Source organism: Branchiostoma floridae, chromosome 1 (assembly GCF_000003815.2).
Source record: "Branchiostoma floridae strain S238N-H82 chromosome 1, Bfl_VNyyK, whole genome shotgun sequence".
Lineage (NCBI taxonomy): Eukaryota > Metazoa > Chordata > Leptocardii > Amphioxiformes > Branchiostomatidae > Branchiostoma > Branchiostoma floridae.
The window spans coordinates 28,053,551-28,074,942 of record NC_049979.1 but is presented as its reverse complement, the minus strand read 5'-3'; the positions used below and the strand labels follow the sequence as shown (position 1 = coordinate 28,074,942).

General features: G+C 40.3%; 3 protein-coding genes across 5 annotated transcripts in view; 1 reads left to right on the top strand and 2 right to left on the bottom strand.

The window, feature by feature from the left end:
* Positions 1-4,285, bottom strand: part of LOC118420096 — a 33,553-nt gene extending 29,268 nt beyond the window's left edge. The window contains exons 1-4 of the mRNA XM_035826835.1: positions 4,047-4,285; positions 3,415-3,530; positions 2,094-2,265; positions 1,104-1,292 (exon numbers count right to left, since the gene is read on the bottom strand). Coding sequence (XP_035682728.1) covers positions 1,104-1,292; positions 2,094-2,265; positions 3,415-3,504 — 451 coding nt within the window. The 5' untranslated portion in view covers positions 3,505-3,530; positions 4,047-4,285. The remainder of the gene's footprint in view (positions 1-1,103; positions 1,293-2,093; positions 2,266-3,414; positions 3,531-4,046) is intronic.
* A 526-nt stretch (positions 4,286-4,811) lies between these two features.
* On the top strand, positions 4,812-13,708 carry LOC118419062 (UDP-galactose transporter senju-like). Of its 2 annotated transcripts, XM_035825333.1 has the most exons (7): positions 4,812-4,969; positions 6,492-6,674; positions 10,339-10,456; positions 10,951-10,997; positions 11,358-11,497; positions 12,233-12,406; positions 12,966-13,707. In XM_035825333.1, exons 2-7 carry the CDS (start codon positions 6,557-6,559, stop codon positions 13,458-13,460), a joined length of 1,092 nt encoding a protein of 363 aa, XP_035681226.1. In that variant the 5' UTR covers positions 4,812-4,969; positions 6,492-6,556; the 3' UTR covers positions 13,461-13,707. The 2 variants fall into 2 exon arrangements, with proteins under 2 accessions (XP_035681226.1, XP_035681234.1); XM_035825341.1 differs by lacking the exons at positions 4,812-4,969; positions 6,492-6,674 and adding an exon at positions 9,451-9,571 and having other exon boundaries at positions 12,966-13,708.
* Positions 13,709-15,560: 1,852 nt separating this feature from the next.
* The window catches only part of LOC118418919 (adenylate kinase 7-like), a 19,997-nt gene continuing 14,165 nt past the window's right edge, over positions 15,561-21,392 (bottom strand). The window contains exons 14-20 of one of the 2 annotated variants that reach the window (XM_035825066.1): positions 21,228-21,356; positions 19,238-19,306; positions 18,611-18,808; positions 17,948-18,028; positions 17,410-17,549; positions 16,685-16,843; positions 15,561-16,097 (exon numbers count right to left, since the gene is read on the bottom strand). In XM_035825066.1, coding sequence (XP_035680959.1) covers positions 16,059-16,097; positions 16,685-16,843; positions 17,410-17,549; positions 17,948-18,028; positions 18,611-18,808; positions 19,238-19,306; positions 21,228-21,356 — 815 coding nt within the window. In that variant the 3' untranslated portion in view covers positions 15,561-16,058. The remainder of the gene's footprint in view (positions 16,098-16,684; positions 16,844-17,409; positions 17,550-17,947; positions 18,029-18,610; positions 18,809-19,237; positions 19,307-21,227; positions 21,357-21,392) is intronic. The other variant, XM_035825071.1, reaches the window with a different exon arrangement.

The following is a 21,392-nucleotide window of genomic DNA, read 5'->3' as shown; positions in this document are numbered from 1 at the left end:
TGGTGTGGCCTTATGTATGTTTTGTGATAAGAACTATAGGTATATAGAAGATGAAGCGCACTTTCTTCTAGAATGCTCACTGTATAAAGATATACGCAATACCTTTGTTAATAGTACTACGCTTGCAAAACAGAAATATGCACAACTAACAAAAGAAGACTTTTTCAAATATATAATGACATCAGTTAACTATGATTTGATAGAAGAACTCTGTAAGTTCGTCTTCACATGTTTTAAGAAGAGGGAGGAAGCATGTAGAAATATAGTCGTAAGTAGAACATAGAATAGCTTACTTATCAGGCTCTTTGTATGCGACTTACTGCATTTAGCCCTAGGAGGGCATGAATATGCATTATCATATAGCCAGGCGCCGCGGACCAATCAGAAGGCCCCGTTCCACATTGGTTATGATGCCGTAACACGTAGATTCAGGCCAGGAAGGTGGGTATCGCTCCCCTGATTGGTCAGAATGAATCGACACCGGCACCGGTGTCGATTTGCATCGACAGCATCGCCACTGTCGATGCAAATCGACGCTCACTCGGTGGTTTATTCGGTGGTTATCGCACCTGACCAGGGATTATCTCACCATATACACCTCGCGGCCGGGGCATTAACCCTTTAATAAACTTCATTGTCATTGTCATTGTCATTGTTATATTTTACAACAATGCTTTATTAGAATAATACTGGCATGGCATAAACCTTGAAAATCGATTCTTTATTGATTAAAGGAACTGTAGATACTAGATGTCTAATAAGGACTGACCTTGAAAAATGGGTCCTTAATGAGATTATCATATGTGAAAGGGCACATAACAATAGCAAAACAAACAGTGTACAGTGTCCCCATTGAGCATGTGGCTTCAATGCTAAACTCAAAACTGCAGTTCACATTTTCTCGAATTTGTACCGATTTCTCTGCAAAATGTGCACATGTGTTGCAATTTTTTAAGAGGATTGCCACCATTTGTGTCCAAGCCGTCAAAAAACAAATGAGGCCGTCATTGGACGGGTGGACGGCCCTCTGGCGGAAACATTGCTTGGGGTGCATACTGTTATAATTGAGAAAATACTTTATACTGAATCAACATAAAACTGACCTCCACTGATGTCTAGCTCAGCTGTCCAGCTGAAGTGACCGGTTGTCATGTTCAACAGGTAGACCTCAGCCTTGCCATCTCCTGTTACCATGGTGATGAACTTCTGGCCGCTGTACTCCAAATACTCCAGGTCAGTCACCCCAGGTGTGTAGAAGGACTGATCCACAACAACGTCTTCAACCGCTATGTCTGTAGAAGGGAGTCAGAAGGTACAGGTAACAGGCCAGAAAATAGCCCATGCACCGGGGGTATAAGTTACACCTGTTTCTGTCTGTTTGAACTTTTGTTTATTCATGAGAAGCTCAAAATTAAATTGGCCTGCAGGCCACTTTTCATTGAGGTCATGAGTATTAGTTTTACATGAAATCAACATAAGAAAAGGCTATGGTTTGCAGGTTTTTGCTGGGTCAGTTGGGTAACCAGAAAGACAGAAACACAATGAACATGTCAGAATGAAAGTTCATCTACATCTACATATCTATACCCCCAGATAACACCGCGAGGGGCAAAGTAGGGGGGGTGGGTAGCTGAGGCTCCCGGGTTAGGGCGGGCAGGCCGCCTGCCTGGCACGGAAGCACTCAACGTTGGGAGTACATACAACCGTGCCAGGCAGGGCGTTCCACTCAGAGATGGTTTGTGGAAAAAAATAATGTTTGTATGTGTCAGTACGGGCAAAGATGGGCTGGTATTTGTGGTTGTGGCTTCCCCGGGTGCGCCATCTGTGTTGGTAAATGACATAATGGATAAACTAAATTTTACCTGACCAACAATAAATTGATTGGGACCTTGGTACTTTCAGCCAACTCTGTCAGCCTTGTTCACAGAATAGACCCATCTACTGTAGCTTCCGGAAGGTGACGTTGGAAAAACATGACTGCAGCAGAGGGTCGTAAATACCAGATAACCTGTGTCGCCCCCTGTCCCTGTTCAGCAATGGACGAGGGGGTGCGGATGTACACAATGAACATGTATTTTATTCCTAGGCCTCACCTCTATGACTGCCAGCTTCCGTAGGGAAAGAGAAGGGATGGTACAGGTTTGAAGCAGTGATGTCAGCACTTCTACTGGGCCTCTGTAAGGGGATTGGCAGCTTTCCTAACAGCATACTCTCAGATCTTGCAAGTTCTAACTTGAAATTCCTTAGTTCCGTCTTGAGTAGATCCTGTAAGGTAAATTCACAAACCAAGACATCTACGTTGTACTTAAGTATACAGACTCTCCTCAATTAGAACTTCTCATATCTCCATTATGAATGAAATGAACGTCTAGGGCAGAATCTCAGGGCTATTCATACATCATCCTAGACAAGGCTCTGGTCAGCGTCCGTTTTTCCGTCAATTGACAGAAATTTGCTGTGTGTGACGGAAAAATTTTAAAACCAATCCGTCAACCTTGACGGACAAAAATCCTTGGTGGAAGCTACAGGCGGCTTGGGGACGCTGTCCACAGCCGTAAAAGCCACAAACTGTTTGTTTTGCTATTGTTATGATTGTTGGCAATGTGTGTCGGCGCCCTTTCGCATACGGTAATCTCATTAAAACCCGTTTTTTAAGGTCTCAGTTCAGTCTCTCCAACTCCTGGAATAGTGTTTTCACGACAATGGGAATTGGCTGACGGAAAAAAAATGTGGAGCTGGCTAGAGCCCTGATCCTAGAGCACAGCAACCTTGCCACGGAATGCGTTTTCAACAAAGCACACCAGAAAGCTGGGTTCTTTTACATGCAGATCGAGGGATGACACTTCACTCCTTCAGACTTATACCTTAATGCTTCTTCATAAAAGTGGCCACCACCATCCGTAATCATGTCCGAGCTGAGCAAACCCTGATAAAACCCAGGTCTAATGATCCATGGAATTCGATCCAACTAGCCAAGCAGCGAGGGTACCGATGATGCCACAGGAAAGTGTTTAGTACTTTAGAGCAGGAAAAATACAATTTTCGACACATTTTCTACAAAACACACATGACAGGGAAAATAGTCACCTAGCCTGGATGCCATCCTCCATAGTACCCGGAAGCTGCAGTAACTTTAAATCTCCATTTGCTTTCCAACACCACTTGCAACCAAAATACTTTCATGTAATAGGGCTACCAGTTAATAAAGCTTTTCACATTATATAGTCAGGACGCATGTGCGGCGACAGGAATTCTAGGTAACAATTTGTGTAATATTGTTATGCAATTCAAAACAATGGTCAAGACATTAGGACTGTTAACTTTTTGTGGGCCTTGCCCTTTGACATATTGCCTAGAATTCCTGTCGCCGCACATGCATCCTGATTTATGTGAGAAGGCTTATAGAACATTTACCTCTGCTGTTGATAGCGGGGTGGCATCATGACCAGACAGTGTGGCTGCTGCCTGCCAGCTCAACAGGAGAGTGCACAGGATGAGCTGCATTCAGGCTATCCTGTCTGGAGTTTAAACTGAAACATGTTTTTCGTAACAGTTATTGAATACAGGGCCCAGTATGATCAGGGCTCGAAATACTGGGTGCATGTGCACCCAAAATTGGAGCTGTGCACCCAATTATTTTCAGTGGGTGCACAGGGTACACCCAAATATTTTATTTGGTTTATGTATGTAAGATATCAAAGTATACTAGTATACATCATATTCTTGACATCTAAGTGTTAGAGATATAATAAAGATGTCTGTCATGGTACTTGCTTAAGAATTTGATAGCATGTAACTAAAATTGTTGTTAGGTTTTTCTGACATTCTACTGACATTTAAGTGGTGCACCCAAACATTTTTTGGTGCACCTAATTTTTTAAGCTGGGTGCACCAGTGCACCTAATCCCAAAAATGAATTTCGAGCCCTGATGATACAAATCAGTGCATCATCAGAGCATCAAACAAGATGGGGCATCATTGAGTCTCTGTGACTCTCTACAAATGTATAACACGTGTTGAATAGCTGTAGACTAACAATAACCTACCTTGAAAACCTGAAAAGGCTGGGAGCAGAACAAGTTGAACAAGAACCAAGTGTCCGGCTGTTGCTGCACTGCACGTTTACGTTACATACAGCGCCACCAGACTTCTGTTGGGAACTTTTCACAGCTGGTTGGTTGTAACAGATCTGCTCATTATAAAAGAATTTTGCCGGTATAGCTGCTCCAGACGTATGGTAATCACGATATTTATGCATACTCGGTGGTTAATTGCATCATCGCCCTTTAAATTGTCTCCCGCTTCAAGAAGTTTTCCGAACCAAGGAGGTTAAAAAAAATATTTAACCTCCTTGCCCGAACCAAATTTGAGCAGGAACAGAAAGTGTTTCGGCAGCCGCTGAAGAAATAGCAGATGGAGCCATGCCTCCGCATTTAATTCATCCATTCTGCCCTGAGTAATAGTAAAACTACGAGGAGCTTGCAACATGATTAGCATAAATCCAATCAATCCACAAAGATCGACGGTAAAAACTGCAGCATTTCAACATTTCGAACTGCGCGCGACATGTGGTCATTGAACGAGTTCAATTCAGTCAACGGGGGTTTCAGCTGAATTTATTTTTTTCTAAGATATCAATACAAATGAGTAATCATATTTAACATACCTGAAAACACATACATGGGCACTATATCAAGGTTTTTTTATTTACTACATTTTTGTATTACACTGAAATTTAACATTATTATGTTATACGAAACCCATATTTTGCTTTTGCAATGGTATAACCTCACTTGACCCTTACCCTTTGACCTGATAAGAAAGAAAGAAGGCCGAGACGAGTAAATACCGTCATGTAATGTTAAAGATTTAATTGACTGTGCATACAATGGGTAAAGGATAGATCAAGGTTCGGTGACTCGAAGTCAGGAGTCATGGGTCCACAGCAGCACGTTGGAACCCTCCACAAGTAAGGAACTTTGACACTATGCTGTTACCTGTCAATAACACATTATGTTTTTTGTTGTGGTATAAATAACAGGATCCTCCTGAGTCCTGTACTGTGATGTTTCTGGAAAGAAGATTTTTTCTTGTACCATTCATTGACAACGTGTTTTTCTAACCCTCCTCAGTTACCTTTCCGTCAATAAGATTTTTTTTCTGTATCAAATTGATAAGATGTTCCTGTCAATAAGAATTTCCTGCCAGGATGTTTCTGTAACCCTCATCAGTTATTGAAGTTTCCATGCACTATAAAGACAGAAACAGAATGTTCTTGTACTGTTCACAGGATGTTCCTGTCAATAAGAATTTTCTTGGCACTGTTGACAGGATGGCCATGACACTGTCAGCCCTACCTGTAACTCCTTTATGTAATAAGTATCCCTCGGTGTATCTTGTAAGATGGTGCGAAAAAAGTTAACGCTGGTTCACCTTTATCCATTTGGTAACCTATATCCGTTGTCTTAAAAAACAGTGTATTTAGGAATGTCAAGTCAACAGACAGACTATATGTTTTAAATTGCAATATTTGCAATTAACCCTATGAGCCTGTGTTTGCTCCTGGGTAAACACCACGCTTCCCCTCAATGGAGGACGACCTTCCAAAATTTAGCCAGGCATGCGTCCGTCCGTCTTTTGGACACTCAGTTCTAAAAATATGATTAGATTGGATGCACTTAACTTTAAGCAAGACGCCCTTAAGACGCGCTTACACTGGGGAGCAGTTCCTCTGACAAGCATGACATTCTGATTGACCAGGGATGCTACTAGGTCACATGTGGTCACAGTCTAGCTTCAACTGTGACCTCTCTGACGGTAACTTTGCCCCCAGGATACATTAGAACGAACCATTTTAACGTGAAATTCTCTAAAATCCTGCACATTGTAAAGGGGACGCCCCTAGACCCACTACAATATTCATGCCTGTTGTGAACAACGTTACTTGGCAAGTGCTACACTAGTTAGTAAACGCCGTGCTACACTTGGCACTCAACAATTTTCAGTCAGGCCACACCAATTTAATTTCTTGGTTCACGGATTCGCTCGCTCCTATTTTTTGGAAAAAAAAATAAAAATAAAAATTACCACTCAGCAAATTTTCACCATTAATGAAACCATTCACCAACTTTCTGGTGTAGCAAATGGGCTTTTATATTATAAGGTCCTTAAAGTGTGGGTACATGTGCTGTTACTGTACAGTAATAGTGTTTTTGTACTTTTTTCAAGCTAAAAACTTTTTATTCTTTATGTTTTGGATTAGCCCTTACCTTTATCCCAACCATTTTACAATTTTTATTTTTATTTTTATTTCACTCTCTCGCTCCATATTTTTTATGAAAAAATCCGTGAACCAAGAAATTAAATTGGTGTGGCCTCACTAAAATAAAAATAAAACTTAATTTAGTTACTTAAACTAAAAGAGATTTTACTTAAAGAAGACCCCCTATCATGAAATTCTAGCTAAAAGCTTGATGGCCTTTTACTTTCAGATCTGTCTATCCATCAGCTCCCTTTTCCAGAAAGTAGTAGAAGATGCAGCCGTAGCCGTAGTAGGATGGCAGGATCAGAATGGGTACCGGTGTTCCTCAAAAGGAGGCGACTCAGTAAGCTCTTTCCAACAAGATGGAGCGCAGCGGTGTTCTTAGCCTACATGATCTTATTCATCAATCAAGGTAGGTAAAGAGATATTTAATGGGGGGCTACTTTCCAAGCAGAGGTTGGGCTCTTTTTTTTAATGTTTTTTTAGTCGTATGTTTTTGTAGTGATGTATCTTGTATTGTCAAAACCTTCAAGAAACAATACAAAATAGAAAGCCCAATAAAAACGACTAAAAAAAATTTTTTTTAACAGCCGGAGCCTAGCCTCTGCTTGGAGAAGGGGGGACTGGTTCATGATTTTCAATGTCTCTGATGCTGGGAAAGGGACTTTGCCCGATCAGCGTTTTTAAAAGTTGCCCGCGACAATGTGGACTTGTCCAACCCTGCGTAGGACTCTTGGCAAGGGCCACGGATGTTTTGGCCCTGACAGGGAATGTGATAGATGACACCACACTTGTTTACTTTAGGCATTTTGCCCTTAGGCCCAACTTCTAGGATACTATCTCAGGGTCTTAGTAGGTTTGAACCATGTTAATTCCATGGGTGTTGAAGATTCTCCTGATTCAACTTGATAAGGATCAGAGGACCGGTTGAAAGCTTGTTGGTAAGCGCTCTATATTTTGTGTCCGGATATAATACAGTCTAAAACTGTAACATAGTATATCAAGGATGTTGATATGTAATGTCCTTGTTTATTTATTGTATTGTGGTGGAAATGTCAAGGTAAATACACTGTATATGGATCCAAATGAAGTCAAGTGAAATGAATGAGCCTATTATTAAATCAAAGAGTAATTAGTCTAATGAGTTGGCAGAAAAGTAAAACTTTTAATAACGGGGCTGGAAGTACCACCTGCATATGTAGGTTAGTACAGGTAGAATGGAGCTGTGTAGGTATTTCTAGTGTCTACCTGCACTGGTCCATGTACTCAGGGTTATATACATAAATGTCATATGATGTAGGTGCATGTGGATTGCTCTTAGCTGCATTGGCTGTTACCACCTATAAAGTATAAAAGAAAAAAAATAGCAATGGTACCTGAACTATTTTAGTATGATCCATGATTCCTAAATTCAGAGTGGTGCAGGTAAAATTTGTCTGGTACAGGCTATTTTCAATGTAACCCACATCAGTGCAGGTTTGCAGAAAAAAGTATTTCGAGCCCTGTAATAAAGTAATAACATATACGTTGATGACGGATGTGATTATTAGATATCCAGCTAACAAGATATGCCAAATAGCAGTAACTCTTGAGCAACTGGATTTGAAGATTTGGAAAATGGTGAAATGTTTCAGCAAATTCCAGTACCTATTGTCAGTGACACTTAGCACGGACAAAGTTTAAAGTTAAGTAACAGGTTGTGAACCTTTCCATCCAAAATCATATTTACTAAAATAGATGGCCATGCTAATTTGAATATATGGATGACATCCTCTATGAACCCCCAAGCTGATGCAAATAAAAAGAAAGTCTGTCAAAAAAGTTGCCTCCATTATCAAGTGATCTGGAAGGTTCAACAAATGACTTGAGTGTACACAAAGAGTCTGGTGTAAATAACAATAGATTCTTCATTTTTGTTCTTTTTCTTATCATAATATTCTTTGAAACTTACAGCTGCATTTATGTGCTCATTTTGCAGCAGCATTTTACAATTTATGATTGAAAACTTTGCTATATTTGGAAATAACAAAAAATGTATCTGTGTGTGTGTAACGCTAGTTCACCTTTATCCGGAGGGTAACCTATATCCATTGGTCTTAACGACAGGGTATTTAGGGATAAGGTCAACGGACGACAGTTTCAAACTCCATAATTTGAAAATATTACAATTTGAAACCACAGTCTGACAACTGGACATCCCTAAAATACCATGTTTAAAAACAAGCAACGAATAAAGGTCACCCCGCGAATAAAGGTGAACTATCGTTATATCATCCATATAATTGAATTGATATGGCCTCAGAGAATTGGCAATTTGTTATTGAACTGCCCCCTGCCCATATGTACACAAGGTTCATTCACTAATCCCCCAGGCAGGTGCAGTCTTGTTAACCCCTGCCACTTCAAGTCCACTTCAGGTCTGTATCCTGGATTGAGAGATGCTGAGGACACACCTCACAATACTGGAGTACTGGATCAATATTCATTTGCATATTACTGTAAATGCATTTAAGTTCACAGAGATTTAATTTAGCAGTAGCGGGAAAATAGACTTTATTTTCGTGGTGGTTTTAATTTCTTGGTAGCACCGTGCACTGTAGTCTCTCACTGTTATGGAAAAATGTTTGTGGTGGTTTTAAATTTGCGGTGAAGAGCCTGCCGCGAAAACCGCAAACATTAAAGCACCGCAAAAGTTTCTGCATTTACAGTAACTGTTTTGGCCTCATTGCCTCATTGACATTACATTTTTTTTCCTTTTTTCTTCTTCTGTTTCAATTATGTGGTAAGAATAAACAAACAAAAATAAGTGATGGAAGTGTGTTTAGTCATATACAAAGAAAGAACAAATGTAGCACCTAATGCTTCCATTATTTTGGCTTCCTCTTATTGGGTGAGTGACTGTGTTTTCTTTAGGCCAAGAGAAAAAATGTTATGTTTCTGGTTACCTGTCAACCCTAGCCTATTTTGGAGTTGAGAAGGACATGTGAGTGGTGAAATTTAAAGCAGCATTTCTGTAGTTCATCTTTACAAAGGAAAAGGAAAAAATCCCTACCGCCCGACATTATTTTTTCAGGAATCAAAAACACATAATGTTTTTCCTTAGGCCTTGTACTGAAATATTGATTTTTTAAAGCCTACTTGACATGCGCTGTAAATAGAGGAGTTGGTTTGCATCCTCTTTCCCACAGCTATAAGTTGTAATAATTGTCACCATGCAGTTGGGAAGTCTTGTTGGGGAGAGATTCTGCTTCCCTGATGTGAAGAGTTTGGTCATCTTCGTTTTATATTTTTCTGCCTTTGTTCTCCATGGTAAGATACAGTTTAGTTTATCTATTTATTTGTATTTCACCAGGATATACATGTTTGCAGTTCTCCATGATCCTACAAAGCTCAAAATTCATTTTGAAGAATACACTACTAAAAATTTTTTTTTCTTGTTCTATTTTTTCTCATGGAGAGAAAGGTTTTCTTGTACATAAAGATAAATCAAGAAAACTCAAGAAACCCCCTGCAAAAACTACACGAAGAGTTTTATTCTTGTTTTTCTTAAGTGAAGAAAATGTTTTAGTGAGATGCTCACTGACTTCTTTTCTAGTCTTTACACAAAATTTCTTCCGTGTTACCTTTACCAACAAGGTTAATATATTTTGGGTAGCGTTTGTGGGTGTGTTTGTAGAAGACCAGCATTACTACCGGGAGAACAGTGTATGGATACTATGTGTTGGTATTTGGTATGTGGGTACGTAGTTCTTGATGAAAGTTGATGATAATTGAAACGATTAGTTTTGGGGTTCCCTAGTCACTTGTTGCGGTACTGCAGCAGAACATCCTGGTTTGATATTTCGAGTTCTGGACATGCTGTGGTCGCGATTTTTGAGTGGTAGACAGCTCTTGGGGTTAAAATTATGTAATTTTGGTCTAGAAGACCATCAATTGTCAGTAGTAAATCATGTTGGTCACAGCCTTCTTTACATTATCAATGAGACAAGAAAACTTGTCAAGAAATTTACAAAGCTCTACAAAATGTATTAAGTATCTTTTAGAGGTATGAGGTCTCAGAACTCTTGTTTGTACAGGAATCCTGGTGACTGCCAGTCGGAAGGCGGACAACACTTACCCCTACAACACCGTTACCGTGGTGATGATCACAGAGATCTTCAAGCTGATGGTGGCCTCAATGATATATGTTAAAGAGTGAGTATAATTTTTCAAGTTGTCAAAGACGGCTTAAAGGGTATTACAAATAGAGTATCATGTAATCAAAAACACTGATTCCCTACCATTTATTAATTAACATATTTCAAAATTCATTTGCACAAAAATTGGAATTGCACACATTATATAATGAGCTTTGAATGTGTCTGTGTGTATGTTCGCATGCATGTGTGCAAATGTGTGTGTGCACATGTGTATGTGAAATAAATGTACATGATTGTACAGTATGTGTGTTTGTGCATAATGTTTGTGTGTTACTGTGTGTGTGTTTGTATGCATGTGTGTGTGTTTGTGCATCATTTGTATGTGCATGCTTGTGTGTATGTCAGTGTTTGTGCATGTATGTGTGTCACAGTTTGAAAGCAACTTTTGCCAGCTCTGTTCATACCGACACACCACGCATCTTCTTGACTATCATGAGAAATGCAGATAACTCGTTTATGCCTAAGTCTAAGTCTTTCCTCTTTTGACAGCAACTCGTTTCAGGAAGTGCTAAGAGTCATTGCTAAGGACAAGAAAGGTAAGGATTCAATAAAGTAAGATTTCTTAATACTGTTTGACCATGACATTGTCCCCTCACCATCACAATCAACCTTTCATGCTCATAATAAGTAAAGGTTTTTTGCCATGCAACCTATCGGTTGCATGTTATAGTGCCTGATTTCAGCTTTCCTTCTATCCCTTCTGAATTGTCTGACCTGCAGACAGGCCAAGTCTTGCCAGAGGGCGCTTATTCCCTACCATGTCTTTGGTCATTGCTCCATGCTACCGTAATTGCAATACTCGCTCATTTCTATACTTGGTAAATCTACTATCTAAAAATTTGAATCCACTGAGTTTCGTACATTCCTAATGTTACTCACTTACTGTACCTTCACAGTATTACTGCTGTACTTGGTGCCGGCATCGCTGTACTGTCTGTACAACAACCTCCAGTTTGTGAACCTTGCCGTGTACGACCCCACCACCTACTACCTGCTGCTGCAGTTCAGGGTCGTCACCACTGGGATCGTCTTCCAGGTCAGTGGGAACATTCTGTTGCTTTCGTCATAAGTTTGCATTTGCAACTTAGTACCGGTATATTACCCTAGTCCAACATGGTTAGGCTTGATTTGATAAATCATTTGCAGATGATAGCAGTACAGCAGTAAGACTTTAAAGATCTCTTAACTACCTAAAATCTTAGGGTTTTATTTCATGTTTAATTTTAGTTGATTACTTTATTTGCAAATAAGGTTTTGATGAAAACTACATGTGTCCATTAACCACTTCCTGCCACTCTATTAGGTTGACTAGGTATGAAATACTGAAAAAGCACAATCAGTCAAACAGAACAAAAATAATACAGGCACCTCCTCATGAATTAGTAACCTCTCCGATTGACCTCATGACCTGGAATGTCTGTCAGCTGTTAGAGAGTGTTGATATATTAGTGTCTAATTCTACCAACTCAACTTTGTGTCCTGTCATCCCATACATTTTGTAACAGTTTTTTTATCCTTTCACTCAGTGGTGATATGTACATGTATATATACCATAGCATATACATTAGAAATAAAGTAGCTGCCAAAACACAGAGAAGGAAAGATATAGACAAGCCAAAAACAATGCCTCCATACACAGAGGTGAAATAGTTTAAGATAAAGATACCAAGGTAGCTTGACAGTGCAATATCTTCAACATTTAACCTATTAGTAAGGTAAACTCAGTATGCATTACAAATTACTGTCGCATTAATTTCTTGTTTTCCTTTAGGTTCTGTTCAAGAAGACACTGAGTAGGATGCAGTGGCTGTCACTGCTGCTGCTGACTATTGGCTGTGTAGTTAAACAGATCAAGCACGACACCCACATGAGAGACGTGGTGTCGTTTGGCGGCCAGTCCCTCAGTCTGCACCTGAACGCCAACCTGTTACACATCCTTCTCCAGGTAACAGCTCTCCCATTTCTTACTTGCATCTTCAGTTGAAAAGGCCATGTTGATTTGACCATAGTATATGGATGACATTCCTATGCATTAATTTCTAGCCATTTAAAAAAAAAAGTTTTCGACCATTATACTGCAAATCATACAAAGCAGCTGTAAATTGAGTAAGTATATGCCGTAGATTGAAAAAAAATCTGAAAACTTAAGAAGATGTGTTTGGTTTACCATACTCTGTGTGCTCAGATATTTGTTAAGCCAGTTATAAAATGTGTACCTGACTTTGGTTGGGGAGGGACAAGGTAGTGAAGGGAGAGGGTTGGGCTCTGCCTCCACCTGCTGTGCCCTACACTGTCCCTATGGCCTCATATTATATGGGTCTACGTTTACCTTTTTTTGTAGTGATTTCACCGGTCATGTTGCAGTCATTACAAGCTTATTCTATAAGTTGATTTGTTCAGATCATATATGGATATTTGGTATGTACATGTACCTAATACCATACAATCATGATTCAATTTCTAGTAGTCTTAAAATGTTGAATTGTGGAGTTCTCCTGTTTCAGGTGTTCTGCTCGTGCTTTGCTGGTGTGTATACGGAGTTCCTTTTGAAGGGAGAGAAGACCAGCCACGTGCCGCTCATGATGCAGAATGTCTTCATGTACCTGGACTCTATCATCTGCAACATGTGTGTACTGGCCTATACTGGCGACCTGCTGTCTGCTTTCACTACAGAGAGCATCAACTCCATACTTCAACCAACCGTCATTCTCGTCACCCTCAACCAAACAGCCATAGGCATCATCACTAGTCTGTTCCTCAAGAGTCTCAACTCTATACTCAAGACTTTCGCCAGCGCACTAGAACTCATGTTTACTGCAGTCTTGTGCTGGTACATCTTTGGCATTCCAGTTGACGTCTTTACTTTCATTGCCATTGTCATTGTCTGTCTGGCCACCTTTCTCTATTCTCTGAACCCTGTTGTCAACCCAGCTCCAAGTAGACAAACAAAAGACTCTGACGCGACACTTGCAAGCAAACAAAATGGAGTTGGGGTGTAGTTTTGATAGTTAGTCTGAAGCATTACACTTTGAGTTTTAACCAGAATTCACTTCCACAGACAGTAGAGAGCCTGAGGAGGAAGGAGTGATGTTAAGGGGGAAGTAGGTTTGGAGTCTGGGGGACAGAAGAGAGGGGCACTGGGGATAGGGAGTGAGGGTGACACTGTCTAGATCTCTGGTTAGAAGGAATGGAGCCATGAAATGTAAGGGAGGGAACAGTAGAGTGTGTGGGAGCAATGGAACTTTGAGGGGGGAGCAATGGAGTGTGAGGGGGGGAGCAATATTGGAGTGTGAGGGGGGAGCAATAGAGTGTGAGGGGGGAGCAATGGAGTCTGAGGGGGGAACAATGGAGTGTGAGGGGGGGAGCAATAGAGTGTGAGGGGGGAGCAATAGAGTGTGAGGGGGAGCAATGGAGTGTGAGGGGGGAACAATGGAGTGTGAGGGGGAGCAATAGAGTGTGAGGGGGGCAAGGGATTATGGAGAGCAATGGAGTGTGAGGGGGGAACAATAGAGTGTGAGGGGGGAGCAATGGAGTGTGAGGGGGGAGCAATGGAGTCTGAGGGGGGAACAATGGAGTGTGAGGGGAGCAATGGAGTTAGGGGACCTTTGGAGTGTGAGTGGGGAGCAGTGGAGTTGGGGTGAATGGAGTGTAGGGGAGGGAGCAACATTATGGAACCTACTGGGGTGGGGAGTTTGGGAGAGGTAGAGATGAAATCTGTGGGAGTGGTAGTTAGGACAGAATTCTTTCCTTCCATTATGAAGTTTTAAAAATGTTGAAGAGAAAGGACAGTGTCTACGTAAACATTCCCAAATGTTGAATATCAACGATTGTTGTCCACGATCCTAGATGATGAGAAAATGGACATTGTAACCTAAGTATGGTAACAATATCTGTAATAGTACATTCCCCTGACACTGTGCAATGCATACTTTTTCAATGCAATATTGTAAGGTACTTGCATTTAAGAATGTGAGGAAATTTGTGTCAGGCCAGTTGATACATGTCAAGTCAATGTCAAGCCAACCATCATGACATTGTGTCGGTCCCATAGAGTTTGGACATTGTTAATTTCAAACTTATGGAACAGATCATTTGACTTATAACTTCTCATTGAATTGTCTGTCTATCATGGTTGGAATCGTAATGTGCAATAAGTAATAATACTGAAAGTACTTAGTTGACATATTTAGTCTGTGTATTAACTTGTTGCAGATGTCACTTGTACATGAATGTCCTGTATTTGTCATGATTATGAATTTTTGATATTCAGGACTGTAAATAGAATTACTTTCAACATGGCACTTCCATTTTAGTCATTGTTGTAAAATAAAAATTTGGCAATTCAGCCCTTTGAGAAAAATCCATTTTTTTTATTACTCCATTCCCTATTCACTACTTTTTTAAGTCCCTGCAAATATTCCTTTTTAGTTTTAGTTAAATTAAATTTTCCGCATAGCATCTGTATAATCTCCCTTCGGCGTAACGCACCAGCTAATCCCAAGCACACAGTGCAGCAACAGCTGACTATATCACACTGTACAGCCGCTCACACCTATAGCTTTTGATATAGCTGCTTTCTTTAAACCTATCAAGCATATTTACCACCACCCCAGCCCACTGACAGGATGTGAAGTTTAGGTCCCTAAGAGACTCGCTTATAACTCCTGCCAACTTCATACTTCTACCATTCTCTCAATGAGTTACCAACTTATGTGATGGAAGTCACACTCTGACTAATTGAAATTCCTTTGATTGAGAACAGGCTAGTGTGGTGAATATTGTAACCAAGGGAAATTCCTTCATTTTTGCGGCATCTTTGTGGCGTAACTGGTAGAGCGTTAGGCTCAGAATTACAGAGAGGTTCAAGGTTCGATACCCATGCCCCCAACATTGTGTCCTTGGGAAAGGCTTCATAAATTACACAACTTTTCTTGACGGTGGTGTGATGCCCAATCTGTCAAAAGTGTGCAAAAAAACGTGCACAGATTTGTTATGCTAATGCCATCCTGTATGTGGTACCAAGAGTGACGTAATTTTGTTCTTCTTTTTCAACATATTTTGTGCGTGCATCAGAGTGAATGGATATAGTTCATAACAGATCAGATACAAAATGATTTATTTCAGCACAAACTTTATTTTTCAATGTACAATAAAAAATATTATAGGTTGCCACATACACTACACCATTGTTGAAGCATTTCCATCAAAAGAAGAAAAAAGCAACACTCAACCATTTGTGGTACTAACATCAACTCTTTTGGAAAGAAAAAAAAATACAAAAAAACTTTGTACAGTGATCAAGATTTACATAAATTTGTATTACCATAGAAGAAAATACTCTGAGAATTCTCAATCTTCAAAATACAGTGTGTGTATTAAGTGCAATATTTTCAATTGAGATAAATGCACAAAAATGTAAACCTTGTTACATTTCATGTGGTTTTAAGGTCTGTAGAATGTGCAGAGCCCTTGCATACACCAAGTCAGACTTTTGCATTAGAATAGAATTACAGAAGTCAGAAAAGAGGCCTAACAGATGCTCCTTATGTAATGGCACTACAGTGTAAAACTTATTGGTAGGTCCTATTGGGTGTCCTCTAGTCGACCTGCGGATTGCTCTTGAAAAGATACTCGGCCTGAAAACAAAGGGAGGTGGCAATGATTAATGGTGACAGTGGTTCATTTACATCCAACTGATAACTTACTTTCTAACGTACACCATTCATTGGAAACTTTTACCTTTCACTTTCTTGTTTACAACCAGGTCAGACACACTCAGGTCATTCAAACATGCCTTTCAGGTTGCAATGAAATTGAAACAATTGACTACTGTAAATGTACTCTAATTAAAAACAACAATGACATTTGGTACATTAAGAAACTATTTCACTATCAGAATAGCATGCAATGCAATTATATCACATTAGGTCAGTAAAGTACAACTGCAGCTACACATGTACATGTACATGTGCAAAATTAATGCACATTGTGCATTGGAAAGGGTAGGGAGGGGAGGAGATCAATCAGAGCAGTTTTCATCTTGGTGCTCACATGACTAGATATCTAAACCTGGTATCTAAACCTATCATATCTGCCACATATCTTCATACTCTCACATAAATAGGTCTGGGCCCTTTGAGTGTTTGGTCCGTCTGAGTGGACGATTAGACTAGACAGTCATAATAGGTTTGGATACCAGTCTATACAGATCGGCTGCTCTTACCATGAAGTCTACAGGGTCATCCGGGCGGACCTTGCAGGCCTCGATCAGGCCCTGCGTCAGGGTCGGCATGACGTGTTTCATCAGGTAGTTCCTGAGGGGCGTGGACTGGGCTTCCAGCACTTCCTGCTCCTGACGACGCACTTCCTCCAGACGCTCAGCCTACAAAGTGTGCGGGTGGATAGAACCAGTCACAAGGATGGTAGGACTTTTACTTCTCAACAATAGCATGGCAAGGATGGTAGGACTTTTACTTCTCAACAATAGCATGGCAACTTTTGCAAAGATTCTACATTTGTCGCAATAATTGTGTCAGTTTTAGCTGCATATAATGTATGTAGAAGGTCAACAAGGACAGTTTTTCTAACCAAAATACTATATTTGGGACTTCTCAGTTAAACTAATTTGTTTTTTTCAACTTTGGGCTTGAACCCTATGTTGCCCATGGGACATCTAGCGTCTGCTGGGCTAATTTCGGGCACAGTTGGGCCCCACATTTTCTAACAAACAGTCAAAATCAACCTAGGACCCAGCAACAATTAGATGCCGTAACCTATAAACCTGTAAACAACGAGAGGCATCTCCAAGGTATCCAGCACTCTATGAGGACAAATTTGTGGACACTCAATGAGGACAAATTTAAGAACAAGTCGGGCAACACCCCCTATGGGCACCAGTGCAATAATGACAGAAGCATAACTATGGATGCTGAAGGAAAGACGTTTTACCCATTCCTCCTGCCGACGAGCCCTCTCTGCCGCCTCCTCTGCCTCTCTTCTCTCTCGCTCTTCCTGCTCTTGAGCCTCCCGCTTCAGCCGCTCCTCTGTGGCCTTCCTCTCCATCTCCTCTAACTCCTCAGGTGTTGGGCCTGGAGATGAGTCATACAAATCAGTAATGCTACATCCAACATATAGCATATGGGGATATGTCTGGCATTGGCATGGCATGATGGTGTTTTTGTGGTCCAGACCCTAAAGGTGATGGGATAGAATGTCCTGACACACCCCATTGATGTTATGTACTTGGAAAAAGAACTTGACATTTCTGGACAAATACTGGACATTTGGGTATGTTCGAATTCCAAACATAACTTTCCTAGGCTTCTCTTCAATCCACAGTAATGTCAAGAAATATTCTCAAAATACAACCTTTTGGTCCATAGAAAAGTACAGTAAATAATGTTGAACAAGTTATGAAGAAGAGGACTTTAAACGTGTAGACAAATCCAAAGGCTCAGACAGAACTACAACAAGTAGTCCAACCAACCATAGTTCCTGGGCTCCCCCATGGTCTTGATGAGCTTATCCACAGTCTGCTTCATGTCATCAGACACATCCTTTGACACATCTGGAAACAGAGAAAAGACATCCACTGTTTATTGTAACAGTTTTATATATCAAACAATGTGCTCTTTGCTCTAAATATGGTAGCAAGACACATGTACATGGCCTACTCGAAAACCTTCATCATTGAATGCACAAAGAGTTTGTGTGAAGATCTACTTGAGAGTTATAGGTTCACAGAAACTTCAGTTGTAACGTGTGAACAGATCCAATATGTGATGGGATGAAATAACATGGGATGAAATAACATGGGATGAAATAACATGGGATGAAATAACATGGGATGAAATAACATGGGATGAAATAACAGCTCTTCTAGACAGAACAATGCATGGTCTGTGATGTAGATGAAGGTTAGACATCCAGGTAACTGATGAAAGATGGTGGACACTATCTCAAATGTCTGACCATTTTCAAAACCATTTCTAGTTGCTTGCAGTAACTCCTATCCGTGACTTTTTCTCTTCCTGTTTAATGCTGTATCAACATACATTTATACCTTAAAATGCACAAGAATTAGTACCCCTACATTAGCAGACTATAGCTTTGGCAGAGCAAACTCTTACCAATACTGTAATACAAGTACCTATGTGGTCTGGATGAATCTCCAGTTCATCAAAGTAGTTCAGGATGGTCTCATCTTCCCGGTTGATGTTGCGGAACTCGGTGAGGCGCCGGGTCAGACCCTCCTCCGTGTTGTGTGTACCGGCCACCTGCCCCTCGGGGAGGTTCATTACGCGGACCTTCAGGAAATCGTCTGGCGCGTCCAGGGAGATGACGACCTCTGTAGACACCAACACGACATTACTATGATGAGTCTTTGTACAAACTTACATACACAGAACATTCAATCCATACAAGAAATTAAGTTCCAGTAAAAACAAAAAAGATAAAGTCTGCTACAATTCTGAAATGTTTTATTTGACTACATGTACAGTATGAGCCATCTTTAATGATGACAAAAACAGGCTCTTGTTGAACTTGGTTAGAAAAATATAGGGACCAAAAATTAAATCAGATTCCCTCATAATGTATTACACAATTTTGCCTATAGGCTGCTAAGTTTTACAAATACATCATTCTTTCATTCATCCATACTTAATTTCAAAACGGCAGTGTCAAATGTTGAAATAACCCTAATCTGTTGACAACATTTTTTTCAGATATATTCAAATTTCATCATACATATCATGTGCAATGTGGACTGTCCTACCTGGCATGGTCCCCTTGTGGTAACTGGGAACCTTTCCTCCTTCATCTTCTCCTTCCTCTTCATCATCCACTAGGGACAAAAACAGAGATTAGAAACAATACATTATGTAAAACATCTGTCCATCATATGGTACACACCCGCATATTTATTTCAAATCTTTCTTTATGGAACTAGTAAAAAGACTTGGCATAATGTACTAGAACTACATGTAGCTAATGTGCCAAACAGATGTGCCAAAATTATACTTGAACTTCAAAGCGGACTACCATAATGTACTTGAACTAAGGAACAGACTAGCATAATGCGCTGGAACTATGGAACAGACTTGCATATGTACTGGAACTACCAAACAGAATGCATAATGTACTAGAACTGAAGAACAGACTTGTATAATGTACTGGAACTAAGGAACAGACTTGCATAATGTACTGGAACTACCAAACAATAGATGTACTGGAACTATGGAACAGACTTGCAAGATGTACTGGAATAACGGTGAGAACAGACTTGCATAATGTACTGGAACTACCAAACAGAATACATAATGTACTAGAACTACAGAACAGACTTCAATATTGTACAGGAACTACCAAAAAACAATGTACTAAAACTACAGAACAGACTTATAATATACTGGAACTTTGGAACTGACTTGCATAAAAAGAGCCCATTTTAGAACCCATTTCACAGAACCGTCCAAACCTCATTCATGCCAATCCTTGACCATTCAAACACCAATTCTAAGATGTTCAGTGATTTCCACCAGTCTTGTACACTGCTTAATTCTGAGATGCAACTTTTGACTTAAGTTAAACAGGGAGTAATATATGTCACAGTTGGTGTCTGTTCAGTTCAATGATAAAACGTCAAATTCGTCTACTTACAACCGCCTTCTGTCATGACAGTGTGGAAGAGAACAATAGAAAGAAACTTTGTTAGAAAATACCATTTAGAAATATTGCTTGACTAGTAACTTTAGTCTATAAATAAAGCTTTCTGGAGGTGTGTCTTCATTTCTTCTTACTTGTCTTTCATGGGAATGCAATAGAATTTCACATTTTGAGAAACTGTTGTGATCTTGAATTTGCTCTGTTGAATTTGGACTAGACTATTGAACTCGCAAGAATATTGAGAGTTCATTTAGTATATGACCTGTCCTTGGTGCTGAACACCATCTACACATGGGCAATCAGACCTGTCCCTGCTGCTGAACACCACAAACACACTGGTAAACTTACATGTCCATGGTGCTGAACACCATCCACTCCACACACAGGTAAACACACCTGTCCTTGGTGCTGAACACCGTCCACACACAGGTGAACTCACCTATCCTTGGTGCTGAACCCCATACACACATGGTTAAACACACCTGTCCATGGTGCTGAACCCCATACACACATGGTTAAACACACCTGTCCTTGGTGCTGAACACCATCCACACACAGGTAAACATAGCTTCCAAATACAGGCAACAGACCTGTCCATGGTGCTGAACACTTTCCAGGCTGTCCCTTATGCCAAACAACATTCACACACAGCTAAATACAGAGGTCTCTGGTGCTAAACAATGTTCACGTACAGGATGATACATCAGTCCTTGGTGCTGAACACCATCCACACACAGGCAAACACATCAGTCTCTGGTGCTAAATACCATCCACACAGGCAAACATTTATGTATATCCCTAGTTTGAACACCATCCACACACAGGCAAATAAACTTGTCCTTGGTGCTGAACACAATATGAAACTCATTTGAAAGTGAATAAAAAATGAACATGGTACTGCACAGTTCACATTTACTGCAGCAAGTTTCTCTGATTGGTCGAAAAAAGTGTTCCTTTTAGTGATTGTTGTTCCAAAGAAGCTTTGCAAATTCAAAGTACCAGTATAGCCAGCGACAAAGCATAGGAAGACCTGCTGTAACAATCAGTCCGCAGTTTAACAGGTGTGTCTATACCTCACACGTGTCTCAACATTTCCTTACCTGCAAAGAGTTCTTTGGTCTGCTCATAAGTCTTTGGGAATCCATCCAAAATGAAGCCCTGGTTCTGGCACGGCATGGAACGCAGCTTCTCACGGTAAAACCGGATGATGTACTGGTCCTCGATCCGGTCTGGCAAATAGAACAAATACTTCAAACTTACTTGAT